Genomic DNA, 16,375 nt, shown 5'->3' on the forward strand with positions numbered 1-16,375 from the left:
GCTAAAGCTGGAGAAAGTGCACTTTGAACTTGACGCAAAGACAGTGGTGGAAGCAGTCAACAATAAAGCTTCAATCGATTGGCAACTCCTTAATATGATAAAGAATGTTCAAAATTTTTTTAGTAGATTTCACTCTTGGAAATGTTCATATATTCCTAAAGAGGATAATAAAGTAGCAAACATTCTCTCTAAGCTTGCTAAGAGAAAATGCATTATCTGTGGCTTGGTCTAATTCTTCTCGTGTAGAAATTAGAACACAGCTTTATAAAGATAGAACTCATGTACTGAACTAAAATTCCCTCCAATACATTATTTCTCGTTTCAAAAAAAAAAAAATGACTTTTCTTTGAAAAAAATAAAAATCAAAACACCTCGCAACTCGCAAGTTGTCCTCAAGTTACGTGCTTGTTTGGACTTTGGAGGGCTTTCCAGCTGCGGGCCTGGTGTGGGCACTAGGTATTTTGAGAACAAACACAAGGTCGTCTTCATTTCTCTGGCAAGTTGGAAACTTAAAAGTCTAAAATCTCTCACTAAAACAAGAAGAACGAAATTAAAATTTTCAAAAGCTGAAAACCCCTCATTTTTGATACTATTTCATCACCCATGGACGAAGCTCAAGAAATTCTCATCAATTCACTTGTGAACTCTGGTATTACTCTCCCAGCTGGAGTTTTCAAGATCAAAGACCTTACAGAAACTGCATTGGTTTCGATCTGTTCTCAATCTCTTCGTCAGATCGGCAACTCTCTATTGTTTCCAACTTCATTACCGGATTCTATGGCGGAAAGGTTCAAGATATGTTCAGAAATCTCTTCTGCTGTGAAAAAAATTAGGGTATAGAGGAGATATGAGCTTCAATCAGGTACTACTACTGTTACTTCAGTTTTCTTAATAAATGATAAATATTAGAATGCTTTGTTTGATTTTTAAACAAACGTCTATCAATAGGATTCTGATTTACTGAAAGGAACTATTTGAACTTCTCGATTCACTGATCAAGTTAGATTACTATGCTTAAGCCATGTAATTGTGTACTTAGCTAATACTAGTAACCACATTAGTCTTTTAGATGCAATCAAGAAGCCGAAATCATGAGACCATCTTGTTAATTCGAGATCATTTTTATGTCAATCTACGTGATCATGTGAGTAATTTCATTTATTCATATCCAGTCTAATTTGTTTTAGTAGCATTTGGGTTCTTACAAGTGAACTCGGTCTCTTGCTAGTTCATGTTTTTATGCTTATGTTTGTCTAGCTGTCCTACTACTGCTTCTTCTGATTTGATTGCAATGTATATCATTCTGAAATTATTCTTAAAAGCAGAATATATGTGTTGCTTACGGCAGTTCCTGTATCCTTCTGAGGAGGACTCCTATAAGTTGGTCAGATTTTTGGTAGATAAGCTGTCTGGAATATCAAAAGGTGGAAAAGAAGCTGACTTGAATGAGCGTGTTGCGAGATTGGTTGTGGAACCAAGAGTGAAAGAAGAGGTCCGAGACTCCTCAAGTACTGCTAATGATGAGCTTATTATCAACGATCCACTTGATGCTTCTTTACCTCTGCAGTGGAATGATGAGCCTGCTATTGCAAGTTTATCAAAATCAGAATCACTTGAATCATCTGCAGAGGATGCAGGATACGGAAAAGAGGGGAAAATTATGGAAAAGTCTTCAGAGATATTCAAGGTGGCTGCTGATTCACCACCTCAAGTAAATGATAATGCTACGAAACTTAAGCAGAAACTGGCCTCTCTTCAAGCAAGATCATCCAGGGTAAGTTGAAACCATAGATATATGAATTGAACCAGAGGATTTTCTGTTTCTGACAGTGATTCTGACCCGTTTCTCAAAGATTTTGCAAATAAAAATAAAGCTAATTAGGCGGAAGGAGTCAGAAGGACCAAAAACTTAAGTCATAGTTTTTGAGACACAAATGTTTTCTTTTCAGTAAAAAGGACCACAAAGTAAACTTCAGTGTGCATACCTCAGGTTTTTGTATGCACACCAAAAATGTGTATCCTTTACTGATTTGGGGATGCATTCTGAAACTTTTGGTTTTGGTCCTTTGTAGCATATTTGTTGCAAATATGACTAGGAGTATATTATGAGAAAGAGACAGCAATAATGGGTCATGATTCTTTTCTTTCCTTTTTCAAATCCAAACTGGTTACAGACTCTTGATTGGCTTGTTTCACTGATTGTCTTCAGTTAGAAAGTAGCATCAAAGAGTTACGAAGCCAAGAAACGATGCTGCTGAAAGCAGTGGCAGAAAAAATTTCAGAATCTCATCTTCTAGAGGTGGACAACGAGTTGTTGAAAAGGGCAATAAGAGTGACATCAGATGAGCAGCATCCTGTGGACTTCCATATTGAAGACCTAACTAAACAATTAGAATCAAGAAGGCAGACTCTTCTGCAACTGGAGGCGCAATGGTAATACTCATTTCTTCTCTTGGAAATCAACATTTTTCTACCTTACACCAATTTTAATTATTTGGGGACAATTTCGAGAAATATATGATTGGTGTCAAAGAAAGAAATGGTTTATGAAATGCTGAACTGTTCAAACCTCTTTCATTTTGAATGAAATACTGTTTATTTGTGGAAGGAAAAAACTAAGCTGCCCATGTCCTACAGGGATGCAGTTGAAAAATCTCTCTTGGAGAAAAAAAGAAGCCTCGAGGAATCACGCAACATGCAAAATCCAGAAGTGCTGGAAAAACTTCATAAGGTGCATGAAATCGAGCCTGAAACAGAGGCAATCAGATCTGAAATCAGAAAGAGGTATTTTAACTTCAAGACATAATCTTATTAAATACAGTAATAAAGTAAATCTCTTTCATCTGTGTCCAACTAATTAAAAATTTAAGGAACTACCGGTTTCAAAATAAATCCGAGGGCAAAGGTTTATTGGAGCATGAGATATTGTTTGAACTATTTGCAGTTGATAAACTAAGAAGCAAAATTCTTTTCCGTTACCAAAGATGTCTTTTTAATGAGACATCGAGGAAGATTACCTTCACAGTTCTGATCTCCTTACACTGTGTTGATAATAAGAGAATAAAATAATTATACAATTTTTTTTAGCAGATTCAGTGATTTTTTGTGCCCATGTGATTCAAACACTCAGTGGTACTATTTTAACTTGTTGACTGACTAATGATTCAGAGAGGAAGAACTGTCCAGACTTACGGTGGAGCTTAAGAGCCAACCCAAAGGTGCATCAAGAAAATCCTATATTCAGAGGATAACAGAGATTACTAAAAACAGCAGGAAACAAGATGCAGACATTGAGCGCATCTTGAAAGAAACACATGAGCTTCAGTTAGAGAGCAATTCCATTCAAGACCGTCTTCATCGAACTTTCACAGTAGTTGATGAGACTGTGTTCAGGTATGATTTGTTGGATAGTGTAAGTTATCGTTTACTGTAGCTTTTAATGTATGACAGTAAAGTCAAGTTCTATATATGTGCTGTTTTTGTTGGGACGCAATTTAAATAAAGTTAAAACGTTATTGCCGCCTAGCCGATTACGCCCTTATCATTTTAAGTGAGACTACCACAGAAACCTTGTTGGAGATGGTTAAATTTATTACATGGAGAAATATAATCTACTTCCAAATGCATGTTGAAGCTTCTCAGTTTGGTCTAATGGTTAATCGTTACCTACAAGTTTGCTTATAATATGGAAATAGAAAGGAAAAAAAAAAACGAAAATAGTGGAAAGTTTTACTTCGATACTTTACTGAGATTGAGATTTGTGTTGTTTCTTGTGTAGGGATGCAAAAAAAGACCCAGTTAGGCGGCAAGCTTATTTGCTACTGACTAGCATCCACGAGAGTTTTGATTTGTTATCCCAGAAAATCCTAGCAACTGATAGAGCAAGAAGAGCAGTAACTGAACAAGAAGCAAAGCTTGCAAAGATGGCCTCTAACAGTTTAAACATGTACAAGCTGCAAGCAGATCTTGACGCCATCAGGAGGGAAAATGAGTTCCTTGAACAACAACAGCAACCGCTCAGAGATGCATAAACTGAACATCCATGTGAATTTATTTCTTATATTGGACAATACTTATGTACGTGTCAATCATCATTACATAAACTACAGCATGCCAAAGCATAACAACCTTAGGCTTTTGGATTGCAAGTTGTAAATTTGTAGATTTTTACCATCGAGCCAGTACAGTAAAATCTGGTCAGAGAAACTGGAGTAGGAGCTGTAGTAGTATTGCGGAAGCAAAAAACAGTTGGGATCTGGCGCCAAGACCGATAATACGTCCTCTCACTTTATCCAAAACTTGATTTTCAGTTTCCCAGACGAAGACAACTTTTTCTGTCCCAAAACTTCACGATTTATAAATGGGATACCAGTCCTACTAAGTGATGATACCATTTCATCGATCTAACGGTCAGGATCGATGAAATTTTTTGTGTTATATGAAACGGTATCAGCACTTAGAACTGGTATCCCTGCATAAATCATGCAAAATTTAGCAATCCTCCTAATCCAAAATTTAGCAATCCTTCCTACTTCTAGAATCCGAAAGGCTTTTATATATATATATATATCTTTGAGCAAAGGAATTGGGTTCTCACATTCGATTCATTCTTGTCTGCTTTTCTTCTCTGTTCATAAAAGTTCTTATTGTCCTTTTAAACTTTGTTCGAAATAGGTCATGTCGACTTCAAAGATGGTAACCTTGAGGAGTTCTGATGGAGAAGCTTTTGAAGTTACTGAAGATGTTGCTCTTCAATCTCAAACAATTAAGCATATGGTCGAAGAAGATTGTGCCGACAACGGCATACCTTTGCCCAATGTAACAAGCAAGATTTTGGCTAAAGTTATTGAGTACTGATGTCCAAAGTCCTCTAGATGACGATGGTAAAGCTGAGGAAGAAGAAAAACTTAAGACCTGGGATGCTGAGTTGCTACATTTTTTCGATATGGTTTTGGCAGCAAACTACTTGAATATTAAGAACTTATTGGACTTGACTTGCCAGGAAATTGCGGATATGATCAAGGGAAAGACACCGGAGGAAATTCGCAAGACGTTCAATATTAAGAATGACTTCACCCCTGAGGAAGAGGAGGAGGTCAGAAGGGAGAACCAGTGGGCTTTTGAATGATATGTTTACTGTGTTATGTTACTTTTCAAGCATAAGCATGTTGTTTTACTGTATTTCTAGGTTTTCTTAAAGAATTGTTCCTTTTTTTTTTTCTTTTACAAAATTCCAATCTAACTCTTTCTCTAAAATTTTAAATTGATCCAGTTTAAATCCATATAATCTAATCATACTTCTATAATTAGTTTACTGTATTACCGATGATAAACAAATAATAACACAAAAACATTTTAGCAATTAACAGAAATATATGGACAAGGGACTATGAGATTTACTTAAGGATAACCTTATTCTGTCTCTTTCCAGCAGTCCCCAAAAAAATATGGGTAGTGCCCAAAAAATGATTCACCTTTTACATATTTACATGCTCCAATAAGGCCAATGCTGCATCTTCATCTTGATGCTTTCCCTCCTTCCATAACATTTCTTCTTCAAAAATCCCTAGATTAACTGGGTACTCTTTGTTCTATGAGTCGCAAGAATTTTTATACCATATTTCAGTAATTATTGGTCCAGTTGATTGGAGCACGTTGAGGCTGTTGATAAATACCAGTTGTGGGTCCCAAAATTTCTACACCCCCAGCCATTTGGGACTGTTGCAGCAGTGGATGCACAGATGCAGCAGAGACCGTCTGTGCGGGGTGATATACTCCACCAAATGCACTATGGCCGCCTTGTGGTGGGAAGGTAACATGCTGCCCTTGCGGAGAAAGATTGTAGAATGAGCTAGCCTGCATTCCAGAAATGTCACGGCTCGGTGCGGGAACCCAGACAGCTGAGCCTTCACTCTGTAGACAAAAAGCTCACAGTTATCAGCAAATACCTTCATCTTCCAGATGATAAGTAAAATTAACTCGCACCATATCTCGTATTTTAAAAATGTATTTCAACTAGGTTAAGAACATTTTACTAGAATAGATTGGCCTAACAAAATATGAACAGCAGGGTCCTGATTTACTTGAACTGCCAATTTAAAAATCGCTAACACAATCAATTACTTTAAGCTGATGAAAGCCAACATACTTGTTTAGAAAAATAGACAGCAACTTCCAAAATTGATTTAACAACTTCCATGTAAATATAAGAAAAAAAGTTACGAGTTGCAAAGTCCCACACCACAAGCAATGGGGGAAAGTAATATCCATAATTTTCTCGAATTATTAACTAACACATGCAATTTCCACTAATATATACTAGAAAGCGAACTGCAATCAAGAAAAAAGAAACAAAAACAGACCTGTTGTCCGGTGATATAGACATTATTTTCCTTGCTCTGAGGTGCAGCACGATCCTCACTGCCATTTGAGTTAGCAGCAGTCGTAGCTGGACTAGGACCATAACCAGCTGAGGAGGAACTATATGGTCCATAACCGGTTGGAATTCCGATATGGGCTGAATTTCCTGTATTAGTTCCAGGTTTATAGTGTGGAAAGGAGTATTTGATGCCACTGGCAGCTGCAGGAGATGGATATACACTGCCAGTGGGAGGTTGCTGAGGGAAAGCAGGGTTGCTCAAGAAATGGTGAATTGTTGGAGGTGGTACATAGAATGGGGAGAAAAATTGGCTATATGGAATGTAATTAGGAGGATAATGGGACAATACACCGGCAGGTTGCCGAAAAACAGGAACTGATTGCTGGGTCATAGGTACAGAGCTCTGCATCACTCCGGCAGCCTGGGTCACAAGTGGGGTTGGACCAGCTGTAGATAGAACCATAGAATTCCCACTCTGCATTTGATCATGCACACAAGCATTAAAAAATGGGAACGAAATATGAAGACAGCGAACGGGAAAGTAAATTAGCAAATCCAATGACATGTAGATATTAGCATTCAAGAGAGAATACATAGCTTAAAAAGTTCAGTAAAAACTTTACTTTCAGCCTCTGAAAAGAAAATTGTACAGTACTTCCTAGCAAATGATATGCATTAATTAATATAAACTATGAAGAAAACTGGATAAAGAAAACTGGATAAGTCATAAACAGCATAAAAGTTATGTTCCTTACTCCCATCTCAATAGCACATCATCAAAATGAGATGAAATTATGGTTTAACAATTCAAATGAACCCCGCAAACTTTGTCCTTGCCATATCAAAAAATCAAGAACATTATTCAGGAATGTACAGCTAATACAAGTTCACTTGTCAAACGAGATGGTTGATTTATTTCAAATGAGACTACCAACTACCAAGTCTTTCTGAAAACACTTGGAATGCCACATTCGCAGTATCTGTTTTTCTAATTAATGAATAGATTATTTTTACTTGCACTAGTACTTCATCTCTAAAGAAGGCGCCCATTACCATCAGCACCAAGACGGTATAAATGGGTATGGATCAAATGGTTGCTAGACCTGAATGGCATTCAAGTATCTGAAGGTTATGAAACAGACTACGACAATATAAGCTGTTCAAAATTTGCAAAGGTGTCGGCAAAGTGCTAATATACGTGTCAGTCAAATCAAATATTTTTAAGAGAGGGAATATGGTAGGAACTAAAATGCAACCCGGAAAGTGCTAAGAGTCCAGATACTAGAAAGTGCTAAGAGTAATAAGTAATAACACTATATATGAACAAATAACTCGCTAGAAGCATGATATATGTTATAAACATGAAGCACCGTTTGATAAAAAGAAGAACAACAAACAAACATAGAGCAACAAGCTCATCAATAAAGAATTTAGCGCTTACGACGAAGCCTGGAAGACGGGAGACATCACGTGCCTGAGGCTCGGAGCTATCAAATGGAGCAAACTGAGTTCCTAGCATAGGTGGCATCAACCCGAAAGTGGAGTAAGTTGGTGCAGTATGAACGACAGAATAATGAGGACCCACGGGTGGCTGAGCCATCTCTGGCTTGGAGTGGTCGTATTCAGGCACTGCAGTTTCTGCATCTCCGGGAGTTGAATTTTCTGGTATGTTCCTCGGAGACTGTGCATCATTATGATAATCTCCTTCATCAGAGTTTGGGGACGTATTTTGAATGCTGCATAAAACAGTGAAGCTAAAATGAGAAGAAAATATGTGAATAGTGTGAGACAAAAGACGCTAATTTGGTTGTGGATCCCCCATTGAGGAACACATTCCGCTGTATATGTCATGGTGGCGTTCAAACTGAAACCACACACCCATACCGCAATCAAACACCAACTTAGTAGATAAATATTAAACTGAACTGCAAATGAGAAATAAGTAAACTGTGAGGACCTTGATGAATGTTCCTCGTCAGCTTCTTCAATCCCTTCGGAGGTTTCAGATACAGGTGTACGGCTCTTGTTACTGCCGTAGAAATCACCATAGTTCACAACAAAGTTGGCATCAAAGCTTCCAAAACTCAAGCCAGATCTTTCAGCTTCAGCAACTTGGAGATGGTTTGGAATGATAACATGCTGCCCATGCGAAAAATGCAACTCTTGTAACTTCTTCTGCAGGTTTGAGGTTTCAGTCTCAGAAGAAGAGGCACCGACTGTAGGCAATGATTCGGCACCAGCTTCGGCTTCATATGTGCCAATGGCTCGAAACACTACGGCTGGATTAGGGGTTATTGGTTTTGGTTTCCACTCCTTAATCGGCCCTACAGCTGAAAACAAAAAGTAAAATAGCCATTGTTTAACTTCAAGAAGGATTATTCACTAGTTTAAACCATTAGTTTCTATGAATACAATTTTATAAGCAGTTATAGATTACTTAAAGTAAAATAAAAAGAGCTCAAATCGACCAAGTTGTGCGCAATATCTGCAACAGGACAAAACATCGCCAATGAAGATAGGGAAGCATTAACATAAAAATCAATATGTTATTGTACCTTAGCGAAAAATCTCCTACAACAAGTGGGAATCGCAAATTCAATAGAGAAAGGGAAAAGGGAGGAAGATAAGGAAAAGAGAAGAACTGGGATAATTTATACTATTAATATAACTTTGGCTTAACAAATTCTTTGGAGAACTTATTTTCTGCAGCGCAGTTCAATATGATAACCAAAAGCTTTATTAGCTACCTGTTTTTCCTACTGGTGCATACATGAATGGGAAAAGAGCTATACTTCGGCTGAAAAGTAATAAGTGTCAGCTATACTACCTTTCTGAGAGGCGATAAGTTGTTGCGACCTGCTACCATAACTAGACGAAGGTCTACCAGCATAAACTCCACCAGGAATAGACGACAACGAAGGTTGTGATGATTCCAAGACCTGAGACTTTTCATCTCCCTGGAATTCGTTAGGAATCTTTTCAAGCATGAAAGAGTTTTCAAAGTCTGAAGTTGATTTTTCGTTCATCAATGGTGAAAACTGAGAAACGTTTGCATCATGAGACACGAGTTTGCCCACTTGATGATGATCTCCTACATTTGCGGAGGCGATCAATTTGCTCTCAGCAGGAACTACATGACTCGAAGAAACAACTGTTCGTTGATCACCCATTTCATGGATAACTGTGCCAACAGCAACAGAAAGTCGTGAGTTGCTAAATGGTCTGCACAACACCTGAAGCCTAAGTTTTGAATCAGACAAAAATGTTGAGTGATTAGAACTTGGTGATCATTGCAGAGATGTACCTTTGACCGCATTGACAGGTGGTGGTAGTACACTCCCCAGCTTACTGGCACCAGAAACTGAAGTCTCTACAAGATGATTGGTGCCATGGCCTGCAGAGGCATTTCGAAGTCCATGAGCAGCATTATTTGGACCGTCATTTGTAGGTACTACAGAGCTGTGGCATGAAATATACTGTCAGCAACATGTATAACAACATTACTCATCGCAGTAACTCTCACAGAGCAGATGTGTAAATTATTATTTTATATGCTAAAAGGTCATCAAACTAGTGATCCGGGATCAAGGACGTAGAGCTCAGGACTTTGGCCCCTAGGATCTATTAGTATAGTTAGTATTTGGATTTTTTTACTACCATTATTGGTAGCATTATTATTATTATCATCATTATTTTTTTAGTATTAATTTTATTTCTCTTTGTGACTTCCAACATGGGTTTCATTTCTAACTCACCCCATATTGTTTGGGATTAAAGGCTTGCTGGTCGTTGTAAACAAACGAGAGTATAGATCAGGCAAATTAATTCGATTGGATCTCCCAACAATAAAAAGAAAAGGGAAAATAACCTTGAATGAGAAATTGTTGCCTTATTTTCTATCTGCTGAGAAGGTGGCGTAGAAGCTGGTGCGACACCTTTGTCTGTTCCTTGACTGACTCCGTATTCCTTCCCAGCAGTCCTTCCACCAGCATCTAATAAACAGCAGATGAGTAACAGACTTAAGATTCGTATAGAAGGATACTAATGATAGCCGGCCACAAGAAAGAAAACTGAATGACATGCACAGGACATCTTGAAACTAACAAGTAACAAGCTTGACATGCATGAAGAACTTCGAACCTAGTTTGACAAGCTGTAGATATGATTGAAACTCTAGCAAACATAGTACATTATGCTACAGATTACTGTAATGCATGAAGAGACTTCAAACCTAGCATGACAATTTGCAGATAAAAGCGAAACTCTAGCAAACATAGTATGCTATGCTAGAGATGTTCGAAATGACCGTAGAGACTTCAAAGCAGATACAACCAATACCCTACTAGAGATGTTTGCAAAGCATGAAGAGGCATCCAACCTAGTTTAATATGATTCGCAAATAAGTGAAACTCTAGCGACCATATCTATGCTGCGCTAGAGATGCCGTACACATACTTTCAACAAAAACACTACAAATAGGAAGCAGATTTTATTTGCTTCTTTATGTTAAAAAAGAAGAAGAAGAAAAACATGTGAAAACAGTAATTACAATGTATATAGAAATAAATGAATAATCCCTATTGAGAAGCAGTTGAAATTGCAAATGAGACACTGAGATTGAAAGCCAGTTATACCATGAACGATGTGACGAGTAGAATGGTTACCCCGACCCCCCCTACCCGCTCGTCCCTGTGGGCCTGGTCTCCACCTGGAATCCGAAGGTTCTCTGTTGCTCACATTCTGCAACAAAGAAAAAAATGGGGAACTACAACATTAATATTTTAGGGGGGACATGAAGATGCATCAAGGAACATTTTTAGAACCAGAGGGAGGAAATGCTAGCTTGATCACGCATTTCAAATTCTAATATATAATCTTGGCTAGAAATACAACTTGGGGCAAGATCAAGATTTTGAATATATTCTGTACTTAATGGTGATGCTTCAGAGTTTCTTACATTCAATCAATCTCCTGAAAATGCATGCAAATGTGCTCTATTTAAGAACACTCACCAAGACTACAACTGTGTTATATTAAATGAAAAGAGGTTATCTTCTTGACAACACATAAAACTGTGTCTCTGATCACTTTAATCGAAGGAGTTGTTCTTTTTATGCAACTAGCAATAAGAAGTTTATACAGGGATTACCTAAAGTCTTAAGTACATTCTGATCAACAACATCAATAGTTAATGGAATTCACTAGAGAGTCCTGTAAACAACGAGACACTAGTAGTAGTTAGAAGTAAACTAACAGCGGTCCAAGGATACTTTAAAAGTCTGACCTAAACTCTTTCAACCGAATAGAATAAACCTATAAAACAACCAGCTAAAATCATTTCTTCACCGGATGAAGAGAAGTTAAATAAGAAATACTTAACCAAACGCAACTGATTAAATTTAAGGCTATAACTCAGAATGGAGACCAGATCTTACTGATAAATTTTTATCTTACTTTCATTGATAGTACAAAGAAAAGCATAGTAAGAAAGCTTACCTCTAGTTTCTTGTCACGCTTCCTCTTAACCTCATGAAATGTATCTACAAAAACAGCCATGAAATTATATTTACTATTCACTTTTGTTAATGACTGACATGGCTAATCATATCTCTATACAATGAAAAATGATATTCGGAAAATTGAAACGAGGCAATGGAATAATATCAAAGGTATAAAATTAAAGGCAGAAACAGGTTCCCTTAAATTTTGTAAGTGTCAGAGTGACACCTCAATTAAAGCCACATAATTTAGTAAGCAGAAGTTCCTATTTTTCTGTCTGCAATCTGTCAGGCAACAAGAACTAACCCATCATTGTAAAATTACTCCATCTCCAGTGAAAACCCACCAAATCCCATCACTAACCTAGCTCAATTATCATAAGATTCACAAAATAGGAAACAAAAACACCCAATATAACAACAGATCGCACGGTAGATTCATACCCAAATAGACAAAAATAACCCAAATTGAAACAAACTGACCCTGCAGAATATGACTTGAATAAGTAAGATGAAGAAGAAGAAAGAGAGTACCTTGATACAAAAGCTTCTGAGTAGTCTCATTCGGATCCATAGAACACTCTTTGAGCATTGCATATATCTCATCATCGCTGTGATTACCAGCGATCTCTTTAATGTTCTGGATCATCTTCTTAACATTGTTTGGAATTGAAACCCTAGAAGAAGATGAAGAATTACCGCTCATGATTATTCACTATAATTATTCCAGAAATCTGAAGCAGCCCAGGAAGGAAGGAAGGAAAAAAATCAGAAATAAAATCACCAGCAAAGAAACAAACTCTTCAAAAGAGAGACAGAGACATAAACAGAGAGATAGAGAATGGTGTAATTGAATGTGAATTGTTTGATCTGTGCTGTGACAGAAGAAAAAAAAAAGGGAAAAAAATTTGAAGAAGAAGAAGAGAGAGGGGAGCTATTGAAGTGTTCAGACAATAATACGTCTCGTCTGGGACTTTTGAAAGTGTTGTTGGCTAAACAACTAAGAGCCGAGGTGTCACTATGGACCGTTTAAACAAGAACCGATCCCAGGTTTGAACCTTTGTCTACAGGTGAAAACTACTGTCAACTACTAATCAACTCGTTCATAACTTCATATGCTATACGGGTTTGATTATGTCCCACGTCAAAAATCCAAATCCGGAAGCCTTGAACTCTTTAAGGAAAGTGGATCCTAAACTGAAAATGGTTGGTTCTAGACTGAATGCAAATCCAACAATTTATTTGATCATCCAACGTCTTAAAAATCGTTTGAGCGGAATAGCATTTGTCTTTGATTATTATTTATTTCAACCTCATTAAAGTTACATAAAGGGAACAACTTGCCGAAAGTATAAACATTGGGATTGGATGTCTCAGACACTAGTTATATGAGACGTCCTAGCTACCTTAGCCAAACTATCTGTTGCTCCACTGGAATGTGATTTACATACTTATAGGTAGAAGCGATCAAACGGAGTGAAGCCGTTTTTATAGTCTTGGGCATAAGAAAAAAGTGTCCAATTGGTGAAGAACAATCTTTGTTAGCAGTATTAACCAGCGATAGATCGCCGGAGATAAAGATTATGTTTTGAAGTTGCAGTTTTTTAGCTCATCCAATAATTTTTAAGAGAGCTTATGCTTCTGCTTCAATTATTGATCTTCCGAAGGTTGTCTAACATCTGGCTGCTGCAAATCTTCCACTGAGCCTGTAGAATACGACTCCACGGCCTGCAGACATGGAATGTTCTCCCAAGGAAGCATCCAAAAACTTAAAATTAATACAGGATTCTCATAAAAGAATGAGTAAATAAGTGTTTATTAATAATTGGAGAAGTTATTAAAGAATTATATTTAAGATCAGAAAATAACTTATGAGTTTGTGCCGAAGTCTCTATATGTATTTTTATCCTATGTAACAACAATGCACCGAGTCTTTATCTGTACTAGCATTGCATTTAGCTTTCCATAATTGTCACGTGATACGAATATAAAGATTATGCTCATAGATGTTGTCAGAACTAGAATCCAATCTCTGAGAGAAGAAAAGTTAGGAACAATAGCAAATACTTGAGGACATAAACTAAACCAGATGGCTCTAGAAAATGTACAATGATAAAACAAATGATCTGTTAGTGCATTTCTCGATTGAACCCACCTAGCGTTGGTATGTCAAGGTTGGTTTTCATACTTTAGTATCAAAACTCATAAGTTGCTTGATTAAATTACTAGAGTAAACTTCGTTTGGTTAGACTAGGAAGTCTATAAATGATGAGACATACAAGTATTACTATGAAAACCTGGAGATTCTGAAGACGTATCGACATCAACGATAACATCTTCTTTCCACTTGAGGTTAGAAATACATGACTTGACTTGTTTCCATTTATATATTGTAAGCTTTCAAGTCGTTTCTAATAGTAAACATAACATGCGAAATTATATATGTGAAACTCTAGTATAATAGACTTGATCATCATATTGTGATCAAAGTGTCAAGGAACGATATATCAAAAGTGATAGTGTTTTATATTGGTATATTGAATTACGAGGCATAATGCTTATCATTTGGACTTCGTAACTGCGACACTGACATAATCTTTGTAACTCGTTACTAGATTGTGTAGGGAACATAGATTTGATTTCATACCTAGAACTATGTTTAATTAATTGAGTTTAAGGAAGTAGACGTACGAACTTGTTTCGTAGTCGAAAAGAAATAAAAATGATTGATAGTCTAGTTTTCATCAAAGATCTTAAGATTGGACAGTTCATAACCTATATAGGGAATGAAGGTGGAACCGATCCTAGTTTATGTTGGGAGTTAGGATAGAACTGATCCCTATCTATATTGGGAGTCAAGGTATAATCGATCCTAACTTTCTTTAGGAGTCATGGTACAACCGGTCCCAATAAGCAAAACCGATTTGTGTAAGTCACATACACTTTAGGGTTTGTGTGATTTGGAAATTAGGTTTGAAAAATAGGAAAGTTCAAGTGTCGATATAATGAGTAATTTGAACATGTGCTGAAATCTTATTTCTTTATTGTTCGAAGATACTATTTGATACTCAAGGTGAGATTCCAAACCGAAATAGTAGAGAATAGTTTTGAGATTTTCGAAATTAATATGTTTTGTTTACCAACAATCAAAACATATCTCTGAAAATACATATTAGTTAGGTGCTAGCTAATATTGAATTGTCCATGAAGATTTCGGTTATATAGTTGGATATTGGTTTTACAAAACTGAATTTAGGTGATTTATTGTATATCTTAAGAATATCTTCGGTTATGGAAATTCCTTGGTGTCCAAACTACCTTGGTCTATAAATAATGAAGTTTGTTCTTCTTACAAACTTATCCTGAGCCACGCAAACTTCTTCTTTGTTATTTCTGGTGTAGCCGACTAATAGTATTCTCATAATTAGGCGAAATTTCTAATGTCCATTAGTTTAAAGACTTCTTTGGGATCAAGAAGCATCTACTAATACCGTTGGTGGAAAACTAGAATTGCACTGTTATTTTAGTTTTCGGTTATTAATTTGATTAACTACCGGTTGTTAATTCTTGATTGCACCTATTTGATTATTCTCGAGAGCCTTCTCTTCTGACATAAGGTCACTCAAACTATATTAAGGGATTAACATTGAATTGTGATCATCCATTGTTAACAGACTCTATTATGTGTTTGATCAATCATAAACGAAAAAGTGGGGGTCTAACAACCACACCCAATATTTCGCTTAGCAATCTGTATGGACAAACTCCAATATAATTCCAAGAGAATCAACTAGACAGTCAGACTCAATCAATGGAAATATATCCAAGAGTTGTATCTCTGTTTCACAATGTAATCAGCAAATCAAACAGATAGAAATTCGTGAGCCTGATTATTATGTGAAACAACTTGAACGTTACCAAAGACCAATGTTCAAGTGTCAATCAATATAATCAACAACCAAAGGTTGGATTCTCTAATTGATTGAACTACGCAAAACCTGTGATATTTCTATTATATAACAAAATATAATGCAGAAAAGAAACAACACAGACACCAGAAATTTTGTTAACGAGGAAACCGAAAATGCAGAAAAACCTCGGGACCTAGTCCATATTTGAACACCACACTGTATTAAGCTCCTAAAGACACTAGCCTACTACAAGTTAACTTCAGACTGGAATGTAGTTGTGCCCTAACCAATATCACACTGATCAAGGTATAGTTGCGCTCCTTACGTCTCTGAATCCCAACAAGACTCCACGCACTTGATTCCCTTAGCTGATCTCACCCACAACTAAGAGTTGCTACGACCCAAAGTCAAAGACTTGATAAAAAAATCTTTCTCACACAGAAAAGTCTATTGTATAGATAAATCTGTATCCCACGGATAAACCTATGAGTTTTGTTTCGTATTTTGGTAAATCAAGGTGAACATGAACCAATTTATATACCGGACTTATATTCTCAAAGAACAACCTATAAATATCAATTACCTCA

General features: G+C 36.7%; 1 protein-coding gene and 2 pseudogenes across 2 annotated transcripts; 2 read left to right on the top strand and 1 right to left on the bottom strand.

Annotated features, from left to right (window-relative positions):
- Positions 1–509: 509 nt before the first annotated feature.
- On the top strand, positions 510–4,281 carry LOC113353726 (annotated as a pseudogene).
- A 339-nt stretch (positions 4,282–4,620) lies between these two features.
- On the top strand, positions 4,621–5,239 carry LOC113348452 (annotated as a pseudogene).
- A 90-nt stretch (positions 5,240–5,329) lies between these two features.
- LOC113348451 (GBF-interacting protein 1-like) lies at positions 5,330–12,843 on the bottom strand. 2 transcript variants are annotated; one of them, XM_026592223.1, is made up of 10 exons: positions 12,412–12,843; positions 11,876–11,919; positions 11,014–11,119; positions 10,248–10,371; positions 9,684–9,838; positions 9,207–9,560; positions 8,337–8,709; positions 7,821–8,115; positions 6,363–6,854; positions 5,330–5,913 (listed from the first exon to the last, which is right to left on the bottom strand). In XM_026592223.1, the coding sequence occupies exons 1-10, from the start codon at positions 12,581–12,583 to the stop codon at positions 5,623–5,625; spliced, it is 2,406 nt and encodes an 801-aa protein (XP_026448008.1). In that variant the 5' UTR covers positions 12,584–12,843; the 3' UTR covers positions 5,330–5,622. The 2 variants fall into 2 exon arrangements, with proteins under 2 accessions (XP_026448008.1, XP_026448009.1); XM_026592224.1 differs by having other exon boundaries at positions 7,854–8,115; positions 12,412–12,583.
- Positions 12,844–16,375: the final 3,532 nt, after the last annotated feature.

This window comes from Papaver somniferum, chromosome 2, assembly GCF_003573695.1.
Source record: "Papaver somniferum cultivar HN1 chromosome 2, ASM357369v1, whole genome shotgun sequence".
Classification (NCBI taxonomy): Eukaryota; Viridiplantae; Streptophyta; class Magnoliopsida; order Ranunculales; family Papaveraceae; genus Papaver; species Papaver somniferum.

Bases quoted from the DNA above. Each gene is read 5' to 3' on its own strand.
- LOC113348451 (XM_026592223.1), bottom strand. From the start codon at position 12,583: ATGAGCGGTAATTCTTCATCTTCTTCTAGGGTTTCAATTCCAAACAAT. The intron at 9,839-10,247 runs GTTATTTTCCCT...TTCATGCCACAG, and splicing joins GCAACAATTTCTCATTCAAG to CTCTGTAGTACCTACAAATG. The intron at 5,914-6,362 runs GTCTGTTTTTGT...TTTTGTCTACAG, and splicing joins TCTATATCACCGGACAACAG to AGTGAAGGCTCAGCTGTCTG.